Below are 26,679 nucleotides of genomic sequence, written 5' to 3' on the forward strand. Positions count from 1 at the left end.
ACAGTTTCTCCACATTTAAGAGTTTTCAGTGTATTTTACCTGAAGCATAGTTATAAGAACCTGTTTCCGATAACTGAGGGCATGAAGGGTCCTCAGAGATGGAGATTTTTTTTTGAAAAGGGAAAAAGTTTAATACAAAGATTAAAGATTCACATTATGGTAAAATTAACATTAAATATCCTTCTCTTAATAAGAGTTCTACTTTTGCATAGTTTTCTATTTAACTTATCCTGAGAGCTGGCAATTCTTGATTTAAATTTTACATGCAAGTCAAGCCTCAGGGAAGACATTTGGGATTCTGCAGGACTTATTGTTCATCCGTGTGGATAATGATTTAAAAACAATGGTATCTGTTATAGTTATTAAAATTGTATCTGTAACATTTAGCATAGTGACTGGTACTTAGTAGGTACTCAGTAAATATTTAACTAAAGTGTGTTTATAGATTGAATGAATGGAAAAGAACTACCAGGGCACAGGCTGTGGAAGTGTGTTTTTCATCAATGCTCGCTCCACCCCACCCCAAGGTACATGCAAACAAATAGAACATTATTAAAGCACTGACACTTCACTTACCACGAGGCTTAAGCTTTGACATTTTGGTACATGTGAAAGAGCTTTCAAACCTGAAGTGCTTTGCAATTGTAGATTTTTATTCTAGCCCTGAGAAAGTCAACAGCTATATCCTAGTTTTACCGAAAAGCTACAGGAAGCATATGTTGACAAAAAGGCTGCCGGTGAATAATGGTCTATTGTGTGAAACTAACTCTTACTAGCTGTGTACAGAGGATGACTTACTCTTGAATTACAGTAAAATTGCAAAAGTTGATTTTAAAGAATTATCAAAGCCAAGGAAATTCCACAGTGATTTCCCATTAGAGTGATTTTCTTGATGCAACAAGAGGCTGATGTACATAGTACACTTTATTTCTGCAGATGATATACTTGAGGGCCCAGGGTATAGAAAAGTCACATTCTTTGACTCTCCCTATAAAGAGTAGTTCGTATTAGGTACTAAGTGACCTTTCCCTCACTTAGAACCTTCACAGTCAGTGTTTTGATACAATGAAGCTGTTATTATTGAAGTGATATATTATTTTTTCAGTGTGAAAGTGAACATACAGTAAGTCCCCGAGTTGCAAACATCTGACTTGCATACCACTCATACTTACGAATGGAGCCCCATAAGGGCTATTGGTAATCAACTGCAGTTGGACATCAGTGAAAATGATTCATAGAGTTACTTGACTCCCACGCAAAGAACTAACCAATAAAGACCTTATGTCACTAGAACAGCAAATGTTTGCATTTAGGGAAGAAAATAGGACCTAGAAACTCCAGAACCAAAAACCTTTTCTACAAGAGTTAGCTAATGCTTTTCCTCTCATTGAAACAGGAATGGCAGTTGGAGGAGCAAGATCGTGATACAAAGAGGTTTGCCGAAGTTTACCATACAGTTAATGAAGGCTTGAGGGACTACAGGGACATTTATGATGAGAAAAAGAAAAGCTCTGTATAAACCTCCTTTGATGCCTTCTTCAAGAAACTGACTCCTGCAGCAGAATTAAACCCTGACTTGCTAATACAGTCAGTACCAGTCCCATCCTCTCTAACAAGTTCATCATCTTCTGCATCATCCAAGATTGTTTAAGATTGTATTTGAGCCTGGCCTGGGGTGGCGCAGTGGATAAAGCGTCGACCTGGAAATGCTGAGGTCGCCGGTTCGAAACCCTGGGCTTGCCTGGTCAAGGCACATATGGGAGTTGATGCTTCCAGCTCCTCCCCACTTCTCTCTCTCTGTCTCTCTCTCCCTCTCTGTCTCTCTCTCCTCTCTAAAAATGAATAAATAAAGTAAAAAAAAAAAAATTAAAAAAAAAAAAGATTGTATTTGAAAATGTTTAAGTATTTATATGCACAGAAAGGTAAAAATAAGTGCTATGTTAAGACAAACATATAAGTTGCATTTAATAGGTAAATGTACCTGTTCCAACTTACAAATTCAACTTAAGAACAAACCTATAGAACCTATTTCATTTGTAACCTGAGGATTGCCTGTAATTAAAATAAGGATGGATGATGAAAATAATGATTAAAGAACTTTTCTTTTATTCTTAACATTTTAAAAAAATTTTTATCTATTGATTTTAGAGAGAGGAAGGGGGAGAGAGAGAGAGAACGAGATGACAGGAACATCCATCTGTTCCTGTATGTGCCCTGACCAGGGATGGAACCAATGACCTCTGCACTTCCAGACAACACTCTAATCAACCAAGCTATCCAGCCAGGGCAGAACTTTTCTATTAACATGAACTAAAGATTTAAATTAGAAATTATATTCATTGTCTTCTCATTGCCGGAAGAGATTACTGATGCTCTTCTCCTGAGACTTAGAAGTTCCTTTTCTGTAGAGGCATATTTTTTCAAAAATTGTTTTATCCAGAAAACATGTATTAAGTACCTGCAAGGAAAATTACAGACCAATAAGACACAGAATCTACCTTTAAGATGCTTCTAGTTCAGTGGGGGAGACAGGTAAATCAGTGGTTGTGTAAAGAATAAATGTTATGAGAGAAGATACCAACTAAGGAAGCTCAGATGAGGGGCATCTAGTGCAGACTTCTGGGAGGAGGGGCATAAGCTCAACCTTTTTTTTTTTTTTTTTTTGCTTTTGTGCTCTTCTAAGTGTATTTCAAGTTCTTTCCAAAAGAAGGCCCAAGGAACCCCCAGGATCAAGTGTGCCTCTGGGCTTGGTTCACTGCCATCCTGTGTTCATTCTTGGGTATCTATTCAGCAACATTCAACTCTGGATAGAAGCTGTGACGAAGCAGGACCCTTCTCTGTGGCATGAGTCCTTGCCGATTTCAGAGGTGGCAGCAGTGGTCAAAGTGGGAAACACACTCGACTTTTCCTCTGGAGCTGGGCTGTGAGAAGAGGTGACTGCCAGGAAAACCATCTTCTCCCCGACCCTCCCCTCTAGTTTCTGAAGGCACAGCAGAAAAGAATCTTCTTTGAAGATACGAATTTCAAAAAACAGAAACTCAAGCTTCCAATACATTGAGCTTTCAGGTACTCTGGGTCTAGTTCAGCTGCCGGATGAGCTGATTGATGCGCTCACCCCGGTAGCCAGGTGAGCCCGCCTCCTTGAGGAAGCCTACTCTGTTCTTGGTAGCGGGACGGGCCACTGAGAGATGGAAAGGGCACAGGAACTCCGAGGTCACCTGGAAATTCTTCCCCAGGAAGGCAATTTCATGATGAGGTCTTCCAAGCAAATGACACCAAACTTCCCCAGGTGCTCCTCAATCACTGTGTTGTCAGTCAAAGGGATGACTTTCCTCTTGACCTTGGCCTGTCCCCGTTTCAAGATGAGTTCCCAGACAGACTTCAGATTCGGAAATCCCCAGGTCACATAAGGTTCCACTACATGCAGCGTTTTTATGGTTTGGGGGTGACTCTGAAAAAGACACCACTGAAAATCCTCTTCAGGCGAAGCCCTGCAATGGTCCTTTGTACCGCTGAACTCCATTAATCCTTTGGATGCGTACAACAAAGGCCAAGGGATGTTTATCTGGCACTTCCAAACCAGGAGGTTTCACTTCTAGTCTTCTGAGGCGCACCTTATCACACTGTTGCCGCCAAGCATCGTGTAGGAACCACTCCAGCCGCTAAGATCCTTTCCTTTCCTCCGCTCCTTCTTGTCCAAAAGTGCCTGCTTTGCTTGGGTGGCTTTGAGGGCCTAATAAGTAAACCTTCCTCCTTTTGAGGAGATTTTCTGGAACCAAAGGGATCTTTTTTCTTTGCTCTTCCTCCGCCATCTTTCCAATGTGGTGGCTCTCAACCATTTTTATTTTTTTAAACAGAGGCCCTGGCCGGTTGGCTCAGTGGTAGAGCGTTGGCCTGGCGTACGGGAGTCCCAGGTGTGCGGGAGTCCCCGCCAGGGCACACAGGAGAAGCGCCCATCTGCTTCTCCACCCCTTCCCCCCTCCTTCCTCTCTGTCTCTCTCTTCCCCTCCCGCAGCCAAGGCTCCACTGGAGCAAAGTTGGCCTGGGCGCTGGGGGTGGCTCTATGGCCTCTGCCTCAGGTGCTAGAATGGCTTTGGTTGCGGCAGAGCGAAGCCCCAGATGGGCAGAGCATTGCCCCCTGGTGGGCATGCCGGGTGGATCCCGGGCAGGCACATGCAGGAGTCTGTCTGACTGCCTCCCAGTTTCCAACTTCAGAAAAATACAAAAAAAAATATTTTTTTTTTACAGAGACAGAGAATCAGAGAGAGGGATAGATAGGGACAGACAGGAACGGAGAGAGATGAGAAGCATCAATCATCAGTTTTTCATTGTGACACCTTAGTTGTTCACTGATTGCTTTCTCATATGTGCCTTGACTATGGGGCTACAGCAGACCAAGTAACCCCTTGCTCAAGCCAGTGACCTTGGGTGCAAGCTGGTGAACTTTGCTCAAACCAGATGAGCCCGCGCTCAAGCTGGTGACCTCGGGGTCTCGAACCTGGGTCCTCCACATCCCAGTCTGAGGCTCTATCCACTGCGCCACCGCCTGGTCAGGCACAACCATTTTTTGAAAAAGACAATAGGCTGGCCTGTGGTGGCACAGTGGATAAAGTCTCAACCTAGAATGCTAAGGCTGCCAGTTGGTAAAACCTGGGCTTGCCCAGTCAAGGCACATAAAAGAAGCTACTACTATGAGTTGATGCTTCCTGCTTCTTCCCCTGCCTTTTTCTCTCTCTATCTTCCCTCTAAGATAAATAAAATAAAATCTTAAAAAACAAAAAAGACAACATTTTTAGATTCACAGAAAAATTGAAGGGAAGGTACAGCAATTTCTCATACACCACCTACCCCCACACATGCATAGCCTCCTCATTATTAATACCAGAGAGGTACATTTGTAAGAATTGTACAAATGTAAAGTCCATATTTTACCTTATGTTCACTTGGTGTTATACATTCTATGGGTTTGAACAAATGTGTCCATGATCCACCATTACAGTATCATGCAGAGTATTTTCACTGCTCTAAAAATCTTCAGTCTCAGCCTATTCACCCCTCCACGCCTTACCCCAAACCCTGGCAGTCATTGATCATTTTATTGTCTCCATAGTTTTGCTTTTTCCAGAATGCCATATGGATGGAATAACACTGTATCTAGTCTTTTCATATTGGCTTCTTTCACTTAATAATATGCAATTAAGGTTCTTCGGTGTCTTTTTATGGCTAGATAGCTAATTTCTTTTTATCACTGGATAATATAGTTATATGGCTAGTAGCCACGGCCACCATCATAGCCACCTGGCCCATGCAGGTTTGCATTGAATTCAGACAGATGGTAATGAAACAACGGAGCCAAGAACTGGTGGGCCATTAGCTTTAATCCTGGCTAGCACCCGGCGGGCAAGTAAAAACACACACTGGGCTCCAAAACCCACTCATTCAGTGCTCACAAAGCCACTGACTTATCCAAGTTTCCTAGAATCAAAGGTTTCTAGCTCACCAGACTTATTCACCTCTTTTCCTCATCTCCTTCCTTCTCCCTACACAAACTCTGAACAAACTGGCTTCTCCCTCAGCACTTCACCATCTTGGCTGCTTCTCCTGGCCTCCTCCACGTGGCCTCTCTCTGCTCTCCTCTCTAATGCTAATCTCAGGATCCAAGAGAGCAAGCTCCCAGTCTTCCCCTATTTTATAGTATAGAAATCAAAACCTTTAATCCGCCTGACCAGGTGGTGGCGCAGTGGATAGAGCGTCGGACTGGGATGTGGAAGGACCCAGGTTTGAGACCCTGAGGTTGCCAGCTTGAGCACGGGTTCATCTGGCTTGAGCAAAAAAAAAAGCTCACCAGCTTGGACCCAAGGTCTCTGGCTCCAGCAAGGAGTTACTCGGTCTGCTGAAGGCCCCTGGTCAGGGCACATGTGAGAAAGCAATCAATGAACAACTAAGGTGTTGCAACAAAAAACTGATGATTGATGCTTCTCATCTCTCTCCATTCCTGTCTGTCTATCCCTCTCTCTGACTCTCTCTCTGTCCCTTTAAAAAAAAAAACAGGGCACGTGCGGGGGGTCTGTCTGACTGTCTCTCCCCGTTTCCAGCTTCAGAGAAATACAATAAATAAATAAATAAATAAAAACAAAAAATAACAACAACAAAAACACCTTTAATCCAATATACAAACAAGGAAATCTCTGATACAAAGTCACCTATCTGAGGCATAATAAAATTCCTCTTAAAAGTGCGCCACCCTACAGCAAAAAGGGTGGGACAGGCTTAGTCCCAAAACCAAGCCTCAGGCTATAAGGATCCTGCCTGCCCACAGCATGCCCCCAACACACATTAATACAATTACACCCATCCCAAGCAATCACCTGGGGGACAGGCTTCCACGTGGGCAGTGCTATCTTTAATAAAGTGAGCATAATATATTTTATCTGCCCAACAATATCTGGATGTATTAGAGTTTGTTTATCCATTCACCTACTGAAGGTCATTCTGTTTGCTGCCAAGTTTTGGCAATTACAAATAAAGCTGCTATAAACATCTGTGTGCAGGTTTAGTGTAGATATAAATTTTCAACAAGTTAAATCTTGAGCCTGACCTGTGGTGGCGCAGTGGATAAAGCGTTGACCTGGAAATGCTGAGGTCGCCGGTTCGAAACCCTGGGCTTGCCTGGTCAAGGCACATATGGAAGTTGATGCTTCTAGCTCCTCCCCCCTTCTCTCTCTCTCTCTCTCTCTCTCTCTCTGTCTTTCCCTCTCTTCTCTAAAAATGAATAAATAAAATAAATAAGTAAATTTTTAAAAAAAAGTTAAAACTTGAAGGATAAAGTTATGTTAGCTAGATGGAGAGATGAAGGCTGAATACTCCAGACAGACAAAATAGGATGACTATTTAGGATTCAGGGAATTTCATCCTGACTGGTACAAAGGTGGCCAGTGTACACAGCCAAATGGGACTGGAGCAGAGCATGAAGATTCCCATATGCTAAATTTTAAAGTTTACCCTGAAGACATAAGGAGTTATTGAAGGTTTTTAGTAGGCCAATGACAGGTCCAGAGACCAAATTAATATTCTATAAAATGCTCTCTGTAAGCTGTATGTAGGATGGATTGAAGTGTTGTAAGGTACCAAAAAGCTGAAAAATTAATATTGATACTCTGGGAGGAAAGGTGAGGCTTTCCTGTCCCATCCTTCCTTCGGGGAGGGGAGGGAGAAGAATGTAGAAGGTTCTAGCTTGCAAGAACAATGGGTCATTTAGTTTTAAATCTAAAATAAAGGTTAATGGAGAAACTTCTTCTATTTCAATAAGAGGCAGAATTTACATACCCCCTTACATTGATTGTAGTTCCTCCCCCTTCCTGGAATCTTGAGAGTAAAATACCTCTAGGCTAGTGAGGGAAGATGAACCCTAAAAGATTTGTAAACATCTTTGATTGTGTTACCTTGAAAGTCTTAATGTTTCTGTGTATCCCCTAAACAAATGTTGTCAGTTTGTGCCATGATGTCATGCTCTCCCCCGCCTGTGTGTGATCAAGGGTATATAAGCAGCCCCTGAACTATTTTTGGGACTGCATGATTTGGGTCTGCTGCCCTGTGTCAGCTATATGCGGCCGGCATATTTAATAAATCTCCTCCTTTAATAAAACTCTTCAAAATTTATCTGGACTTGGTGTCTCTACATAAACCTGTGGAATTGAGTTATGGGTACTTTACAACAGAAGGAGGTAAGGCCAGAATCCTTTTGTTTTCCAAGAAATGGAAGAAATGAGGAAACCCTGAACAGGGCATAGAGAGAGAAGAGAAAATAATGTACGAGGCTCTTTAGACTTGTGCCTTGTTCATGTGCAGCTATGTGTAAGCAGATTTCTGGCTCAGGGACTGGATGGACGGATTGTCGGGCAATATAAAGACATAGAAGGAGGAGCTGGTCTGGAGTGAATTAGAGTCATAATGAGTTTCAGAATACTTGACTCCTGGTTTGATCACTTATTAGTTCTGTGATCAAGAATAATCCCCTGGCCCTGGCTGCTTGGCTTAGTGGTAGAGCATCTGCCAGGTGTGTGGATGTCCTGGGTTCAATTCCCAGTCAGGGCACACAGGAGAATCACCCATCTGCTTTTACACTCTTCCCCCTCTCGCTTCTCTCTCTCTCTTTCTTCCCTCCTATAGCCATAGCTCAATTAGAGCGAGTTAGCCCTAGGCACTGAGGATGGCTCCATGGCCTCCACCTCAGCGCTAAGAAGAGCTCGTTTGCTGAGCAACAGAGCAACGCCCCAGATGGGCAGAACATCACCTTCAAGTAGCCTTACTGGGTGAATCTCGGTCCGGATGCATGTGGGAGTCTGTCTCTCTGCCTCCCTTCCTCTCACTGAATAAAAAGAAAAAAGAATAAACCCCTAAACCTTTATGTAAAATTAGAAAAGAGTTATCTACCTTATAAGCAGGTCATATAGGATTAATATATATGAAGGTGCTTTATAACTCAAAAGGGCTGTTTAATTATTAGTTATCACATTGTATAAGCCACATAGGTTGTTGTTCGTGTGGAAACAATTTTAAGGTGCTGAGAGACATCAACCCCAAATGCATCCTACCTCTAACCCCCCACCCCCACCAGCAGAACCCTTGTATTAGGAATGGCCATGTAATTTTCTTGCCACCAGACTAAGCTTCCTAAGGAAAGGGACTGGGTCTTGGCACTTTTATCCCTAGCCTCTAGCAAGTACCTGGCACATTACGGGTTCCCAGGAAATGTTGAGTCAAGAAATGAAGGCATTTTATCCTCCAAGATCCTTTCTCTGAATAAGAGCTTAATTGAGATATAATTCACAATACCATACAATTCACCTATTTAAAGTGTACAACTCAGTGGCTTTTAATATATTCAAGGTTGTGTAAACATCACAAAAAATTTTAGTACATTTTCATCAGCCTACACCCATTTATAGTCACTCCCCATTTCTCTTCCACTCTCTTCCTCTTCAGCCTTAGGTAACCACTAATCTATTTCTGTCTCTAGAGTGCCTCTTCTGGCCATTTCATATAAATGAAATCCATGATAGGAAGTCTTTTGTGATAGTTATTTTCACATTACATGTTTTCAAGGTTTATCCGTGTTGCAGCATGTATTAGTACCTGATTTCTTTTGGGGGCGAGCCAGATAATACTTGATTATATGGACATACCACATTTTATTTATCCACTTATCAAAAACAAAAACTCAACAGTGGCATAGGGGTTTAAAGCCTCTGTCCCCCTACAAAGATCAACAATTAGAAAAATATTTATGAACTAAAACAGTTCTGGGAGAGCTCTGGAATTCACTTAAGAAATTAAGCAATACATGGGACAGAAACCCCTGAGAATAATAGCAGAAGGAGAGAAGGAAGATAGTTCCATTTTGTCTGCATCGTACAACTCCCCAAGCCAGTATTGCTAGTGTCAAGAGGGAACGCTCCAGCTAGAGAGAATTCCCCTCACTGGGAAAGAAAGAGCGGGGTGAGGGACAAGCCTTTTGGGGCACCGTGCACAGGTCTTGCTTTGGTTCCACCTCACCCAGACTGGCGAAACTGAGACATGAAGACATGGCTAGGAATAAGGAAGAAAACCAGGGGCTACAGTAGTAGCCATGTAGCAGAAAAGATTGAGGTGCCTGGTGACCAGCTCTGCAGACAAGCCCAGCAACTTGCACCCTGAAGAAATCCATGGCTAGCACAGGTACCATAAATGCCCTGCAGATTTTACCAGCTTTCACTCCACGGTATTCCTGTTTGCTGATGAATGTTGCCTGATTCCTTCTCTGTTTTCTTCCCGCTTCAACACACAGAACCACATTGGCAGTGAGTGCAGGCTTCTTTGGCTACATGAGTGTAAGGTGCCAGCCTAGACCCCTGCAATTGACCTCCACTACTGTGCACAAAGTTGAGGTTAGCCTCTCCAGCACTGCACTCGCATAGTGCAGGCCTGACACCCTCAGCAACCTCCACTGTGGTGCATACACCTGGGGGAGATTGTGCAGCCAAAGACAGAATTCTTCCTTCCCCCACAGCTGCTTGTAGGCCTGGATCTGGCTTTATATTCAGTCATTGGCCTGTACCACTGTACTCACCTGCAGCTAGCCTCTCCAAGTGTGCAACTGCACAGCTCTGGAGAGACCCCTGTCACTGACCTCCACTTTGCCCTAGGCAAGACTCAGCAGCTATGGTAATGCACTGCAACAGCTAGAGACCCTGAAACTGCCTGTGGGCATGTAGTTGGCACTAGCCTCTGCTGCTTTTCCTGGCCTCCTTCACCACTGTGTGTCTGCAACCAGCCCCTCCCTCTACATAGGCACCTATAGCTGGCCTTCTGCAGCCTACTCTACGAATAACATTTGCTTTGGCCATTACTGCTGCCTGCCCTGGTCCCTAGCCGCTGAAACTGGAGGTGGCACTAAAGACTCCAACAGCCCTTCCAACCACTGAAAACACCCTTGCAGTGCTTGTCAAGGCTCACAGAGTTGTTGATTCAGTAGACTCCTGTGGCCTGAGCCAAAAAGATGTCATGCTTCCCTAGGCCCTTGCTATCACATGTTCCTGCACTTGGTGCCCTGTACCACTGGGAACACAGCATGTTCTAGCATGCCTCCACCTACAGGTGAAAATTTTCCCTTACTGAAGTCAGCCTGTAAAGTCTGGAAGAGGTGACTGTATCTTCAAACGTGCAGACACTTCCACAGGCTACAGGGATAATGAAGAGTCAGGGAAATATACCTCCACCAAAGGAATGCAGTCAACTTCATTCCATTTCCAAAGAAATGAAGCTATAGGAATTGCCTGACAAATAATTGAAAATGAACGTTCTAGAGATGCTCGGAGAGCCTGACTGGTGGTGATGCAGTGGATATAGCATCAACCTGGAATGGCTTGCATGCATGCTTATCAGCTTGAGCACAGGCTCACTGGCTTGAATGCACAGTCACTGGCTTGAGCACAGGATCATTGACATGATTCCAAAGGTCATCAGCTTGAGCTCAAAGGTCACTGGCTTGAAAGCCCAAGGTCGCTGACTTGAGCCCAAAGATTGCTGGCTTGAGCAAGGGGTCACTGTCTCGGCTTGAGCTCAAGCTCCAATCCCCAGTCAAGGCATGGAGGAGAAGCAACTGATGCACAACTTAAGTGAAGCAACTAAGAGTTGATGGTTCTCACTCTCTCTCCCCCTCTTTTCTCTCTTCCCTTCTCTCTCTCTCTCCATTCCTGTCTCTGTTTCTCTCAAAAATATTTTTTAAAGATGCTCATAAAGCTACAATTGAATACCGATAAATAATTTAACAGTATTAGTAAAACAATACAAGAACAAGATGAAAAGAAGCTCAATAATGATATACATATAAAGCATAAGAATTCAACAGAGGGGCTTCAACAGTAGACTTCAATAAGCAGAAAAAAATAATCAGTGAGCTACAAGACAGATCAATTGAAATTACCCAATTAGAGGAGTAAAGAGAAAAAAGAGTGAGAAGGAATAAAGAAAGCCTATGTGACATATGGGACACTGTTAAGAGAAATAAAGTATTCACCATTAGAGTTCCAGAAGGATAAGAGGGAGATTGGGTAGAAAGTTAACTTAAAAAAATAATGGCTGAGGCCCTGGCCTGTTGGCTCAGTGGTAGAGCGTCGGCCTGGCGTGCGGAAGTCCCGGGTTCGATTCCTGGCCAGGGCACACAGGAGAAGCGCCCATCTGCTTCTCCACCCCTACCCCTCTCCTTCCTCTCTGTCTCTCTCTTCCCCTCCCGCAGCCAAGGCTCCATTGGAGCAAAGATGGCCTGGGCGCTGAGGATGGCTCCATGGCCTCTGCCTCAGGCGCTAGAATGGCTCTGATTGCGGCAAAGCGTCGCCCCAAGATGGGCAGAGCATCGCCCCCTGGTGGGCATGCCGGGTGGATCCCGGTCGGGCGCATGCGGGAGTCTGTCTGACTGCCTCCCTGTTTCCAGCTTCAGAAAAAAAAAAAAATAACTAATAATGGCTGAGGAGAGATCTGGGAAGAGATTTGGATTTTCAAGTTTATGAAGCTAATATGTCACCCCAAAATTTCAATGCAAAAAATTTTTTCTCCAAGACAAATTATAATAAAATTGTCTAAAATCAAAGACAAAGAGAGAATTTAAAAGGAGCAAGAAAAAAATTTTCTCATACAAGGGAACCGTAATTAGATCATCTATATCAGTCAATGTCTCAGCCAGAGATCTTGCAGATCAGTAGAGAACGGGATGATATACTATTATTAACCCATTCATCAGTTGATGGACAGAATATCCCTTTTAGAATAAAAAGAGAAGCATGAAAAACATCACATCAACATGGAGTAGGCCTGACCTGTGGTGGCGCAGTGGATAAAGCGTCGACCTGGAAATGCTGAGGTCGCCGGTTCAAAACCCTGGGCTTGCCTGGTCAAGTCACATATGGGAGTTGATGCTTCCAGCTCCTCCCCCCTTCCCTCTCTCTGTCTCTCTCTCTCCTCTCTCTCTCCTCTCTCTCCCTCTCTCTCTCCTCTCTAAAAATGAATAAATAAAATTAAATTAAATTAAAAAAAAAAGAACAGAAAAAAAAAAAAACATGGAGTAGGATATGGAATGCAGGCTAAATATACTTTGATGTGGAAGAGGGAGTACAAGGGCCAGATTATAAATTATGCTTCCTCTTTTACCTCTTGTCTCACCTGCCCCAAACGAGGGCAGAAATGGTTGGGAAGAGAAGGCTCTCCAGGAGAGCAAGGCCACATTGCTTAGTGGGCTCCTCCCAGTCCGATCAGACTGGGGGTTTGTATAAACCTCAACTTTAGCAAAACACCACCTCCTAGGAGCTTACTCTGATCTCTCAGGCAGTTTTGAGTTCTATCTTGATACTGTCACAGAATAACGAACTTGGATTCATTTGTACTTTTCTCATGTATTGTAATGCTGAGTAGAGGGAAAAGTCTGAGGTTTGAAATCAGACAGTACTAAATACTAATTCTGCCCAGTGACCATGAGAAAGTTTCCTGTTTATGGGCCTCAGAATTGTTGTGAAAATTAAATGAGATAAATAGGGTAAATATCTGTGATATAGAAGGGACTTAATCATTTAATGAATGTGGCACTCCTTCGGAGGTTATATTTACGTACAGGATGGGACAAAAGTAGATTTACAGTTGTTCATGTGGAATATAATACAATAATTAATAAATAATAATACAGGAATAAACTTTGTGTTTCGTGTAATACAACTGTAAACCCAATCTTACCTCAGCCTGTATAAAAAAACCTCATATCATTTGCTTGAAATTTCTTGAAGCAAACAACATAAAATGGCTTGCAAACTTCTGAGAATCCCAGTCTTCCAACTCCTTGTTGTCATTGCATTGCTAGATCTACGTCCTTGACCTGCCCAAACTGGCAGTTTCCGTTTTTGCATTACCTGTACTCCTTTCTTGCCAGCCTGCTGATACGGTAATTGTTCAAATTCCCAGAAAGTGCCACTTTCCTTTGAAGATATACACACACCATTTTTGTCTCATTTCCATCTCCTTTCACCATATATTATTTTTTGTATGCTCGTCTACTGCCACACTCCCAGCTTTCCAACCTGAAACAGGAGCCTTCCTTCCACACAAATGTGGATTAGGATCCTAAATCTACCTAGCACCTCTCCTTATCTGTAAAACAAAGTTTAAAAACCACCTACTTTGTAAAGTTCTAATGATAGAAATAAAATGCCTAATATGTAGGTGACGCTTAAAGGTGACGCAGCAGTACACTAGCAAAGAGCTTACCCTTTGGGGAGGGTCTGCTCTTTACAGGCGGTTGGGCCCTTTAAGGGGGCGTCGCCCTAGTTTCCTGTGCGAGGCTCTCCGCCCAGACTGCAGCGGGGGGCGGTGGCCCTCTAACCCGGAACTGACGGCCAAGCGCAGCCCGCGCCACCAATCCGCGTTCCGGAAGGAGCAGGCCTGCGGCGCAAGAGCGAGTGAGTGAATGCGGCACCGCCCGCCGGTGGCAGGCGCGGCTGAAGCCGTGTGTTCCACGCCTCCCATCTTCTTGGGGTTCCCCTAAAGAAGGCGAACGAGCAGCGCGCGCCGGATCGTCCCGCATTGCGCGTCCGTTCCCCAAGGAGGGGCTCCCCATTCCCCACTGCCCCCCACCCACGTGGGCTGGGAGCACCATCCGCACGCAGCTGGCCCGCTGCGGCGCCCAGACTTATTGTAGCATCCCGGTCTCGGTCCCTGTCCCTGCCCTGTCGTCCCGCCGCCGGAGCGGTGACCGCCCGTCCCGCCGTTTCTCCGCTGCCATCGCTGCCGGCACCATGGGCAGCGAGCAGAGCTCCGAGGCCGAAAGCCGACCCAACGATCTGAACTCCTCAGGTCGGTGCCCTAAATTCCACCTCCTCCAGCCAGTCATGTCGACTTGCGGAGCATGCTGCCTCCCAGCCTAGTGGGGTCTGGGACCCGCGGACAGGAGCTCACAGAAAGCTCTCACCATGCTCTTCTATCTTGGGAGAAAAAAAATAAAGTTTACCATCTGCCCTAGCCTTGAACCCCCTGATAGAAGTGAGTGCTTGTGACTGCAAGCGAATCCAGCGTGGGCTCCCAGACCCATTATTTCTCAAAACAGCCTTTTCTCTTGGCTATAGCTTATTTAAAAGATGACCTAATTAATTATTGGCTTTAGTACTCCTGACTGACAGACGGATCATAGACAGGACCTCTAAGAACAGGCTCCTTCTTAAAAACGGGTCTTAAATGCCTTTTCAGAAGGGATGTGTGCCAGGTGTACAATCTTTTAACCCTTGGGTGCATTGAGTAAATTACCAAGAGGGTAAAAGACTTTTCTTAAAGAACAGTAAAAACAAAGATTCTGGTAGAGTTAATGCCATGCCATAGGAGATTCTAGCCTCTAGGAGGCAGGGCTGTTCTGTGGTATCCCTGGATTAATTTTAGAGAACTTGACACTGATGAGCTTGCAAATACTATCTTATAGAGTGTAAAATATTTTAAAGGTTTATTCTGGCCCCAATGAGGAAGATATTTGGAGAGAGAAGGATGTCTTGGACTAGGTCGAGTCCTTGATAGTCTAAATCACTTTCCCCCAATAGATTACATTTTCCTAAGAGACCTGAAATTGACTCCTCTCTCTTGGAATCCTCCAAGTTTCTGGCTTTTGCCTCAGCCTAGAAGGAACCTAGAAGGGACTGATTATTTTTTACCTTCTTGGACTAACTTTAAGGGTGAGGTGGCTGGTGCTGGTGCCTCAGGAATATGCCTATTATCTAGGGTTGTGTATCAGGAGTTTTTTGTTTTGTTTTGTTTTCCATGAGTAGGACCTGTTAAACATGGTTTGCTGTTTTTTTTGTTTTGTTTTGTTTTGTTTTTTGATTTTTTATTTATTCATTTTAGAGAGGAAAGGGAAAGACAGAGAGAGAGAGAGGAGAGAGACAGAGAGAGAGAGAAGGGGGGAGGAGCTGGAAGCATCAACTCCCATATGTGCCTTGACCAGGCAAGCCCAGGGTTTCGAACCGGCAACCTCAGCATTTCCAGGTCGACGCTTTATCCACTGCGCCACCACAGGTCAGGCAAACATGGTTTGCTGTGATGAATGGCTAGACAGCTTTGCAACCGCAGCATCAAAGGGATGGATCGTGTATACCACCAACCTGTAGACCGCCAATTCTAAACCAACTGAGCTACCCACCTGGGGCCCAATTCCTTTATATATATATATTAAGTGAGAGGCGGGGAGGCAGAGACAGACTCCCACATGGCCCCAACCAGGGCAAGCCCCCTAAGCAAGCCCCCTACCAGGTGATACTCTGCCCCTCTGGACCGCTGCTCCACTGATCAGCAACTAAGCTATTTTAGCACCTGTGGTGAGGCCATGGCGCCATCTTTAGTGCTCAGGGCCAACTTGCTCGAACCATTCCAGCCATGGCTGTGGGGGATCGTGGAGGGAAATAAAGGGGAAGGGTGGAGAAGTAGATGGTCATTTTTCCTGTGTGCCCTGACTGGGAATCGAATCCAGACTTCCACACACTGGGCCCACAGTCTACCACAAAGCCAACTGGCCAGGGCTCCAATTCCTTCCTAACTCTGTTTCTAGTACTGTTGACTTTGGGCATGTCATGGCCACATTTTATAACCTTATTTCTTCATTGGTAAAATAGGAACAGATGTCAAGAAGGTCAAAGAAGTAAAAATTAAAAATATAATCTGCCTGTTCTCTTGTATGCTGAATAATAAAATAAAATTTTTTATTTTTTTATTTTTTTTACAGAGACAGAGAGAGAGTCAGAGAGAAGGATAGATAGGGACAGACAGACAGGAATGGAGAGAGATGAGAAGCATCAAATCATTAGTTTTTTGTTGAGACACCTTAGTTGTTCATTGATTGCTTTCTCATATGTGCCTTGATTGTGGGGCTGCAGCAGACTGAGTAACCCCTTGCTCGAGCCAGCGACCTTGGGTCCAAGCTGGTGAGCTTCGCTCATACCAGATGAGCCCACGCTCAAGCTGGTGACCTTGGGGTCTCAAACCTGGGTCTTCTGCATCCCAGTTCGACGCTCCATCCACTGTGTCACCTCCTGGTCAGGCTGAATAATAAAATATTTTAAATTAAAAAATAAGCTTCATATATTTTTCTGTAATGTTTCAGTTTTTTTTTTAACTACTATAGAAAGTAGAGATTCTCCACAATTCATTTCCCTTACCAGAGCCCCCACCACAGGAGAAATCCAGTTGGCTTTTTGTTTTTGTATAAAATTATTCTTTTTAATAACAACAGTGAAACAGCTTTGGGAAGACAGAGGTGACTAAGTAACATGCAACTCCTGAGCAGTGTAAACTTTATTTTTAGTGACTCCTTCTCCAGCTAAGCATAGAGCCAAGATGGATGATATTGTGGTGGTAGCTCAGGGCTCCCAGGCCTCACGGAACGTCAGCAATGATCCTGATGTCATCAAATTACAAGAGATTCCAACCTTCCAACCACTTTTGAAAGGTAAGGGCTCACATTTTTACTTATCTGGACTTGCTGGAAAGCTTAGCCCCGCTAATCTCAGATATCTATGTGCCTTACTCATCTCCTTTAGGTCTTTGCTTAATGATATCTTTTCTGTGAAGTCTTCCTTGACTGCCCTATTTAGAATTGCAGCCCTTTTTCCTGCCTGTTTTCTTCTATAGTACTTTAAAAATCACTGACCTACTGCATAGCTTATTTGGTTACTGTCTGTATTTTTTTGTTAGACTGTGTGCTTCATGATGGCATTGGTTCCAAGTGTTGAATCCTCAGCACTTTGAAGAGAACCTGGTATAAATTAGGGTCTGAATAAATGAATGAATGAATGATGTTGGAGTTGGCTTTACTTGTTACATTTCCACAAAAAGACTTATTTTTGGTCTGGAATATGGATTGACTAGTTCAGATCCGTAAAAGAAATCTCCATGACCACTGATATTACTTCTGGCAACTGTATTGTATGAGAAGAGAGTGGGTGTATTGAGATGAAAGGGTGTATACAAACTATCAGTCTTCCTGATTAGTGTGTATTGAGATTGTTACCTTTTAATATGAATTTTATTCATTTAATCATTTTATTTTTGTTAATCTTATATTAGTAAATGCATTCATTTATTTTATTATTTTCATATCTCCACTAAGTAGTGGTGATGATTTTCTGTTAATGGAGTGTGGTTCCTACTATAAGAATTTGTCTTTTTGTATCCCTTCCTGCAAAAGATTGAGATATAGAAATGGACAGAAGGTCCTGGTTTATTAACCTGGTACAATTATATAAGTCATCCTACATTTATATATCTATTTTAAAGTCCTCCACATTACACATATCATTCCTTTAATACTTATATCATTAAATATGGTTGACTGTTTTGTGCTAGATCAGATAGCTGGCCAATAGAGAAGTTGAACTTGAACCTTCATCACTGATGTCAAATTCTATACTGGTTACACTATTCTACACTGTACTTAAAAATGGTGCTTTGGCCCTGGCCGGTTGGCTCAGTGGTAGAGTGTCGACCTGGTGTGCAGGAGTCCCGGATTCAATTCCCGGCCAGGGCACACAGGAGAAGCACCCATCTGCTTCTCCACCCCTACCCCTCTCCTTCCTCTCTGTCTCTCTTTTCCCCTCCCGCAGCCGAGGCTCCATTGGAGCAAAGTTGGCCTGGGCATAGAGGATGGCTCTATGGCCTCTGCCTCAGGCACTAGAATGGCTCTGGTTGCAACAGAGCAACGCCCCAGATGGGCAGAGCATCACCCCTTGGTGGGCATGCCGGGTGGATCCCAGTCAGGCACATGTGGGAGTCTGTCTGACTGCCTCCCCATTTCCAACTTCAGAAAAATAAAATAAATAAATAAATAAAAAACTGAATTAAAAAAATGGTACTTTATAGATGATCCATATATCAACCCATTCTTTCTAGCACTTCATCTGCTTTATTGATGAGGCAATACAAGCTTTCAGTCTGTTCCCCCACAGTCCTTAGAGTCAGACTCTAGTGATCTCTCCTGGCTCTTACATAAAATGATACATTACATCCTGTTACCCATCTTCTTATTAGTTTTCATGATTTCGAGGAATGATGTGATTCTCCAAAGAACCCAACATTAATGAAATTTCCATCTTCACATTTCCTTGTACAATAATATTAAAAGATATCGCCTTTATCTTTAGAAACTAGAAGAGGACACTGGTACTCTCTACTCCATCCCTTCTGGAATTCTGGAATTGCATGCAGTACTGCTCACAGGCAGAATTTTCTTGGCTCTACTTCCTGTTAACTGTGTCCTTTCTCCTTCCAAAGTCCTGTAATCCTGGGGGAAGTCTTATGTGACCAAGTGTTGTCCCCACTTTAGGGAAATACTAACAACAACAAAACTCCCCCAGAATGCTGAGATATGTTTAATAATTTTCTGAGATTAGTGTTTCTTTTTTAAGCATTTGAAATAATTCATATTTTATGATAATAAATTGACTAGTAGGAGAAACATCTAGGAAGAGGCTTGGTGTTAAGGGAAGCTAACCTCAGATTTAAAACCACCACTGGGAACCCTGAAAGTGAACAATTAATGGGGTGCAGTTAATGCAAAGCAGCAGGACTTGGTTGCATTGATACCTAGGTTTTCATTGGGACTTGGCCACCAACTAGCATGTGTTGTTCTGGCTTTGCTTTTCACCTCTCTGAACCTTGGTTGTTGAGAACATTGCGAATAGGTACAGGAGAGAGGAAAGCTAGTGAGCAGGAGATGATCTAGTCTGACCAGGCGGTGGCGCAGTAGATAGAGAATTGGACTGGGACACAGAGGACCCAGTATCGAAATCCTGAGCTTGCTGGCTTGAGCACAGGCTCATCAGCTTGAGCGGGGGCTGCTGGCTTGAGCGTGGGATCATAGACATGACCCCATGGTTGCTGGCTTGAAATCCAAGGTCACTGGTCACTCGCTCCGCTGTAGCCCCCCCCAGTCAAGGAACCTATGAGAAAGCAGTCAGTGAACAACTAAGGAAACTTAAGGAGCCGCAGCGAAGAATTGATACTTCCTGTCTGTCTGTCTCTATCTGTCCTTCTCTCTGTCTCTCTGTCTTTATTACAAAAAAATAAAAATAAAAAAGAGGTGATCCAGATTTGGAAAATAGAGAAATCACTTGATGAGAGTGACATAAAAGAAATGGCAACATGTGACAATGGTCAGACTGCAGAAAACAAAACAAAAAGTGAGCATTAAAGTTGATGCTCATGTTTCACTTGTGAAGTAGAAACACCTTGGGTGATGACTAGAAAAGACAGGCAGACCTTACCTGTGGTGGCGCAGTGGGTACAGTTACCTGTGGTGGCGCAGTGGGTACAGTTACCTGTGGTGGCGCAGTGGATACAGTTACCTGTGGTGGTGCAGTGGATACAGTTACCTGTGGTGGTGCAGTGGATACAGTTACCTGTGGTGGTGCAGTGGATACAGTTACCTGTGGTGGTGCAGTGGATACAGCATCCGCTGGAACACTGAGGTTGCTGGTTTGAAACCCTGGGCTTGCCTGGTCAAGTCATATATGGGAGTTGATGCTTCCTGTTTGTCCCCCCTTCTCTCTTTCTCTCTCCCCTCTCTAAAATGAATAAGTAAAAATCTTTTTAAAAACGTTATAGAAAAGATAGGCAAAGGGACAACTGGGTGGATATAATAAGTATACTTATGATAATAATAGTAACTAAAAAAAAAAAAAATAGTAACTAATTCCCTTCCCCCCTTACCTCTGCATGATAGCTATTATTCTTTACATTTTATATATTAAAACATTGGTGCTCAGAGCTTAAATTCAGTGTCTGAAGTCACTTGGCCACAAGTGATAGGCCATCTTGCATGGCATCTGGACATCAAGGGTTTAACAATTTTGTACATAGACTAAGACTCAGTTTCCAGTTCTAGCAAAGCCCATTGTTCAGATCTCTAGGCTGTAATAGGAAATAGATGGGTGTGAGGTTGTTTGGCTTTTTAGGTGCAGCATTTGTGGCGGCGCCCCCTGCTTTGACATTGTTCTGCTGGGTAATTTAAAGCCCTGCTGGCTGCCTGCTGGGCGGCTGCAGGGGCCACTCATCACTCTCGCCTTTATACACTAATCTCTTTACCCCCCTTCACTGCTTTCAGGATGAGGCTATTTCTCAAAGCAGTAAAAGGGCCACACAGTGAGGGCTCTACCCCCCAGGTTTGATTTCAGAAAGCTTTTATTTAAGTTAATGACAGTTTATTCTTCCAAAACAATAAATTCAAGTATTACACAGAGTTCACTATTGTTCCATAATGTCATATGATGTAATGCTAATGCTGGTGGGTGATCTGCAGAGGCAGTGGCCAGGCGAGTTTGGGGCTATTTGTATGACTGAGGTAATGTTTGCATTTTGATAAGCAAGCAGATTCTTTCTTTGGTTTTAACCCTTTTGGATAAATACATATACCAGAGTATAATTTATGCTCTATACCAGTGGTAGTCAACCTGGTCCCTACCGCCCACTAGTGGGTGTTCCAGCTTTCATGGTGGGCGGTAGCGGAGCAACCAAAGTATAAAAAAAAAAGATAGATTTAACTATAGTAAGTTGTTTTATAAAGATTTATTCTGCCAAACTTAGCAAAAATTGACATAAAGTACTTGGTAAGCAATTATTATTATATGCTTTAACTTGCTGTAACTCTGCTTTATAAATTTTTTAAGTAAAGTTACTTCCCTACTTTATAAATCAGCATTACTGTGGAACCGGTGGGCAGTTAAAAAATTTTACTACTAACAGAGATACAAAAGTGGGCGGTAGTTATAAAAAGGTTGACTACCCCTGCTCTATACTAATGCCAAATATCTGTTCCTCTTTTTTTTTAAGTCAAAAGAATTTCTGTTTTTCATAGCGGTATCCGAATTACCAATTTATTTTGAAATGTAAAGCATTTAGTAGAAAATGAAAATTAAAAAATTAGAAATTAGCATTAAATGGTCACAACAGACACAAAGTCAAAATGTAGTTTTGATGCAAATTCGTTAGATTCCCAGGGATTAAACATGCTCTATAAATTTCTTTCTTTTTCTTTTGTGTTTTTCTGAAGTGAGAAGTGGGGGGTGGCAGACAGACTCCTTCATGCGCCTGACCAGGATCCACCCGGCACACCCACCAGGTGGCAATGCTTTGCCCCTCTGGGGTGTTGCTCCACTGCAACCAGAGCCATTCTAGCGCCTGAGGTGGAGGCCATGGAGTCATCCTCAGTGCCTGGGCCAACTTTGCTCCAATGGAGCCTTAGCTGCAGGAGGGGAAGAGAGAGATAGAGAAGAAGAAGAGGGGCGGGGGAGTGGAGAAGCAAATGGGCGCTTCTCCTGTGTGCCCTGGCTGGGAATCGAACCCAGGACTTCCACACAGCGGGCTAGCGCTCTACCACTGAGCCAACTAACTAGGGCAGATTTCTTAAAACTTAACCCCAGTGACACTAAACAGCTCTGTTGGGAGTTTTGTGTTTGGTTGTGAAGAACATGATATATATGATGTAGGTTTCGACAATTGAAAGGAGCTAGGGGCTCTTCTTGGTGAAACAAACTCTCACAGAATAGCAATGAACACTCTCAACCACATGGAACATGGAGAATTAGTGCTTGAGGTTGAAGCTGGGTTAGAACGACTTGGTGGAAAAGGGTGATAAGAACAAGAGGAATGCCTGACCTGTGGTGGTGCAGTGGATAAAGTGTCAACCTGGAACTCTGAGGTCGCTGGTTCAAAACCCTGGGCTTGCCTGGTCAAGTAACATATGGGAGTTGATGCTTCCTGCTCCTCCTCCCCCACTCTTCTAAAATGAATAGTCTTTAAAAAAATAAAAAATTGAATTAAAATAATTTAAAATAAAAGAACAAGAGGGAGCTAGATTCCCAATGACTAGTTTCTTCACATCCTTCTCACCCACTCATCTATCAGCCAGACAGATAATATGGGGGGGAAAGTCTTTGCATTTATCAGACACCTGTCTTTTCCAGCTGTCAGAGCTCATCTGTGCATTGGAAAATAGGGTGTCTAACAAGGGAACAAGAAAATGAATCTTAATCAGAGCTTAAAGGTGACTAAGCCCAGGTTGATCCTAAGAGTGTATTTTCCCCCAAGCACCATATTTGAAAAGTTGATAACTTATTCCTGATTACCTTGTAGACTGATCTGTCTGTGTAATAGCTCTTCAGTTAACCTCTTAAACAAGGCTAGTAACCAGCAAAGTGAGCCTTACTCGGAAGAGTGGGAAGCCCCTAGCGAAAGGTCCTTTAAACTGCCTGAGAAGGTGAAGCCATTCTGCAAGAGCAGTCTCACTTTTTTCCTCACTCCAGTACATTTCTGTGACTGTACCCATTTTTGTTTCTTTGTATTCAGTCTCTGAGAAGGTGCCCATGCCTTTCTCTGAAACTTAATGCTTCTTTATTTAACTTTTTCCTTCATTTGCTGGGACTTTGCTTCTGTGTTTAACTTTTAGCATTTAGCTTAGTGATCTATAAGTATTTTGAAATATAAACATCTAGATAAGTGATTTTCCACTGGTGTGCTGCCGGAATTTTTAAAACGTGCAATACATAACTGTTAGTCAGGGACACTGACCTCTTTTCTTTTTGATTGTCAAACAAAAAAATGACAACAGCCAGTACAATAGCTGTCTAGTGTGAATGAATCAAAATTATACCTATTGTTTTCGTTAGTTCAGCAAAAAATATATATTTTTGGTGTGCCGCAGAATTTATTAATTAGTTTATGTGTGCCATGAGATAAAAAAGGTTGAAAATTGCTGACCTACATGATGCTAAATCTATAGCATCATCTTCAACTTCTTGTCCATTTCTTCAACTATGAACTAGTCAATATAGTCAAGTCTTGTTACTTTAAATCCAGCACATCCCATCTTCCACCTAATTTTATTTACTTATACCTCATAAATATTTACTTATTTAACAAACATTACAGAACTTTATTTTTATTAGGTGAATAAAAGACATTCAGGCACACTTGAAAAGAATGTATTCTGTAATTGTTGGGTATAATGTAGTCAATGTGTGGTTAATGGTATTATTTAAATCTTCTATATTTTTAGTTTTGTCACTAAAAGAGAAGTGTTAAAATCTCAAGCTATGATTGTGAATTTATCTATTGCTTTTTTTTTTTTTTGTATTTTTCCAAAGTTAGAAGTGGAGAGGCAGTCAGATTTTCGCAGGCGCCCAACCGGGATCCACCCAGCATGCCCACCAGGGAGCGATGCTCAGCCCATCTGGGGTGTTGCTCTGTTGTAACTGGAGCCATTGTAGCACCTGAGATGGAGACCATGGAGCCATCCTCAGAGCCCAAGCCAACTTTGCTCCAATGGAGCCTTGGCTGTGGGAGGGGAAGAGAGAGACAGAGAGAAAGGAGAGAGGGGAGGGGTAGAGAAGCAGATGAGCGCTTCTCCTCTGTGCCCTGGCCAGAAATCGAACCTAGGACTTCCACACATCGGGCCAGTGCTGTACTGCTGAGCCAACCGTCCAGGGCCTTGTTCAGTCTTTTTAACTGAGGGCTTTTCTCTAACTTATAGTTAAAATATTAGTATCTTTTTATTTTAGTAAATTTTATGTTATATATACCACTTACAAGATAAGGAAAAAAATGATAAATCCCACTGGAAGGAGTTAACAGTTATATGCCAGAGAGACATTAAAACATTCCTTAATGCTAATTCATTCATATTTTGCCTTTTTAAAATAAGATGGCCTCCCTTGAATGTAGTTTCATTTATAGCAGCGCTGTTTTAAACACTTCCGCCACTAGATGTCATGAGACTAAAACAATTAGTTACCTGGTTATAACTGCTGCAACCTGTGGGGATGTTTGCAAAGGCCTTTGGCTAATTAGGTTTACTCTGTGGCATCAGATTTCTCCTAAAACCATGTCACAGCTTCAAGCACAAGCTAACTGGAAAATATACATGTTCTATGACACATCAGTAATCTATAATTAATTATTTTAGTATTTATTAGGACAGAAAGGAAAAGCTTCACTGCCACAGGAAACTTTCAGTGACCTTAATTTTTTGAAGAGAAAACTATTTTCAGGCTATTGCTGTACTTGAAATATTTATTACACCAAAATTTCTCAAGAATTGGGATTGTATCTTAATTATCTTGAATTTCTCAGAGCCTGACACAAAGTTTGGTTTTTAGTAAATATTCAGTATGTGTTATTAAGCATTAAGTTAGTATATTAGATGCCATAGGGGAAAAAAGATAGGCCATGACTGTCTCATTTGGGAGACAAGAATCTACCAAAACAACCTGATCAGGCAGTGGCGCAGTGGATAGAGCGTTGGCCTGGGACACTGAGGACCCAGGTTCAAAACCCCAAGTTGAGCGCAGGCTCACCAGCCTGAGTGTGGGGTTGCTGGCTTGAGCATGTGTTCATAGACATCACCTCATGGCCACTGGTTTGAGCCCAAAGGTCCACTGGCCTGAAGCCCAAGGTTGCTGGCTTGAGCAAGGAGCCACTGGCTCAGCTGGAGTTCCCCAGTCAAGGCACATATGAGAAAGCAATCAATAAACAACTAAGGTGCTGCAAGTACGATTTGATGCTTCTCACCTCTCTCCCTTCCTGTCTGTCCCTGTCTGTCTGTCTCTGTCTCTCTCTCGCTAAAAAAAAAAAAAAAAAAAGGAACTTACCAAAGCATATGCCCACAGCTCAGGGTAATATCTTTGTGCCAAATGAGTACTGCTGTCATTAAATCTGTGGTGTTTAGGAGGATCACGATCACCTAGGGGCAGGGATTAGAGAGGAGGAGAGGCTAGAGTAAGTGAAGAAAGTAATGAGCTAAGTAAGGTTCAAGGGTAGGAAATTATGACCAGTAAATATTCAGAAAGGTAAGAAGGGCCCTGAATTTAAGGCTTATACTTTTTTTGATATTTTTAGGGGGAGGAGACATTAAAGAATACCGTGGTGAGTGAATAATAATAATATGTTAAGTAATGCTTTATAATTTACAAAACACTGGCACTTGAAAAAGGGTGAATTAAAGATGATTACTCTTTAATTTTAAAATGCTTCTGTTATTTTTAAAGAGATAATGTAGATAGAGGGCTTAATGGAGAGAGTCCTTGGAACTTAGTAAACTCTCAATAAATGATTCCTGTTGATAATATTATTAAATCAGAAATAAATATTAAGGACATTCTACAGAATTACTGACCACAATTCTTCATAAGAGTTGAAGTCATAAAAGACAAGGAGAGACTGAAGAACTGTCAGATTGGAGGAGACAGAGGAGACATGCAATGGAGGGTCCTCAGTTGGATCCTAGAATGGAAAAGGATATTAGTGGTAAAAAATGGTCATTTGAATAAGGTAAATAGTTTAGTTGATTGTATTGTCCCAATGTTAACTTACTATAAGTTTTTTTTTTTTTCTTTTTTTTTTTTTTTTCTTTCTGAAGCTGGAAACAGGGAGAGACAGTCAGACAGACTCCCGCATGCGCCCGACCGGGATCCACCCGGCACGCCCACCAGGGGCGACGCTCTGCCCACCAGGGGGCGATGCTCTGCCCATCCTGGGCGTCGCCATGTTGCGACCAGAGCCACTCTAGCGCCTGAGGCAGAGGCCACAGAGCCATCCCCAGCGCCCGGGCCATCTTTGCTCCAATGGAGCCTTGGCTGCGGGAGGGGAAGAGAGAGACAGAGAGGAAAGCGTGGCGGAGGGGTGGAGAAGCAAATGGGCGCTTCTCCTGTGTGCCCTGGCCGGGAATCGAACCCGGGCAACTTACTATAAGTTTTGATAATTATGTGTCACTATGATTGTGTACTATATTAATATTAGGGGAAGCTGGTGAAAGCATATGGAACCCTATACTTTATGCAACTTTACTTAAAGTTAAATTTGTGTGTGCGTGTGTGTGTGTGTGACAACGACAGAGAGGGACAGAAAGAGGGACAGTAGGGACATACGGACAGGAAGGGAGAGATGAGAAACATCAATTCTTCGTGTGGCACCTTAGTTGTTCATTGATTGCTTTTTCATATGTGCCTTGACTGGGGGGCTATAGCAGAGCGAGTGACCCCTTGCTCAATCCAGCGACCTTGGGCTTCAAGCCAGTGACCTTTGGGCTCAAGCCAGTGACCATGGAGTCATGTCCAGGATCCCGTGCTCAAGCCAGTG

At 43.1% G+C, this 26,679-nt stretch overlaps 1 protein-coding gene and 1 pseudogene across 2 annotated transcripts in view; one reads left to right on the forward strand and one right to left on the reverse strand.

The window, feature by feature from the left end:
* Positions 1 to 2,962: 2,962 nt before the first annotated feature.
* On the reverse strand, positions 2,963 to 3,812 carry LOC136320055 (large ribosomal subunit protein uL30-like; annotated as a pseudogene).
* Positions 3,813 to 13,917: 10,105 nt separating this feature from the next.
* Positions 13,918 to 26,679, forward strand: part of BORCS5 (BLOC-1 related complex subunit 5) — an 88,393-nt gene continuing 75,631 nt past the window's right edge. Inside the window, exons 1-2 of one of the 2 annotated variants that reach the window (XM_066264517.1) lie at positions 13,918 to 13,979; positions 16,859 to 17,002. In XM_066264517.1, the coding sequence (XP_066120614.1) occupies position 13,979; positions 16,859 to 17,002 (145 nt within the window). In that variant the 5' untranslated portion in view covers positions 13,918 to 13,978. The other variant, XM_066264516.1, reaches the window with a different exon arrangement.

Source organism: Saccopteryx bilineata, chromosome 1, assembly GCF_036850765.1.
Source record: "Saccopteryx bilineata isolate mSacBil1 chromosome 1, mSacBil1_pri_phased_curated, whole genome shotgun sequence".
Classification (NCBI taxonomy): Eukaryota; Metazoa; Chordata; class Mammalia; order Chiroptera; family Emballonuridae; genus Saccopteryx; species Saccopteryx bilineata.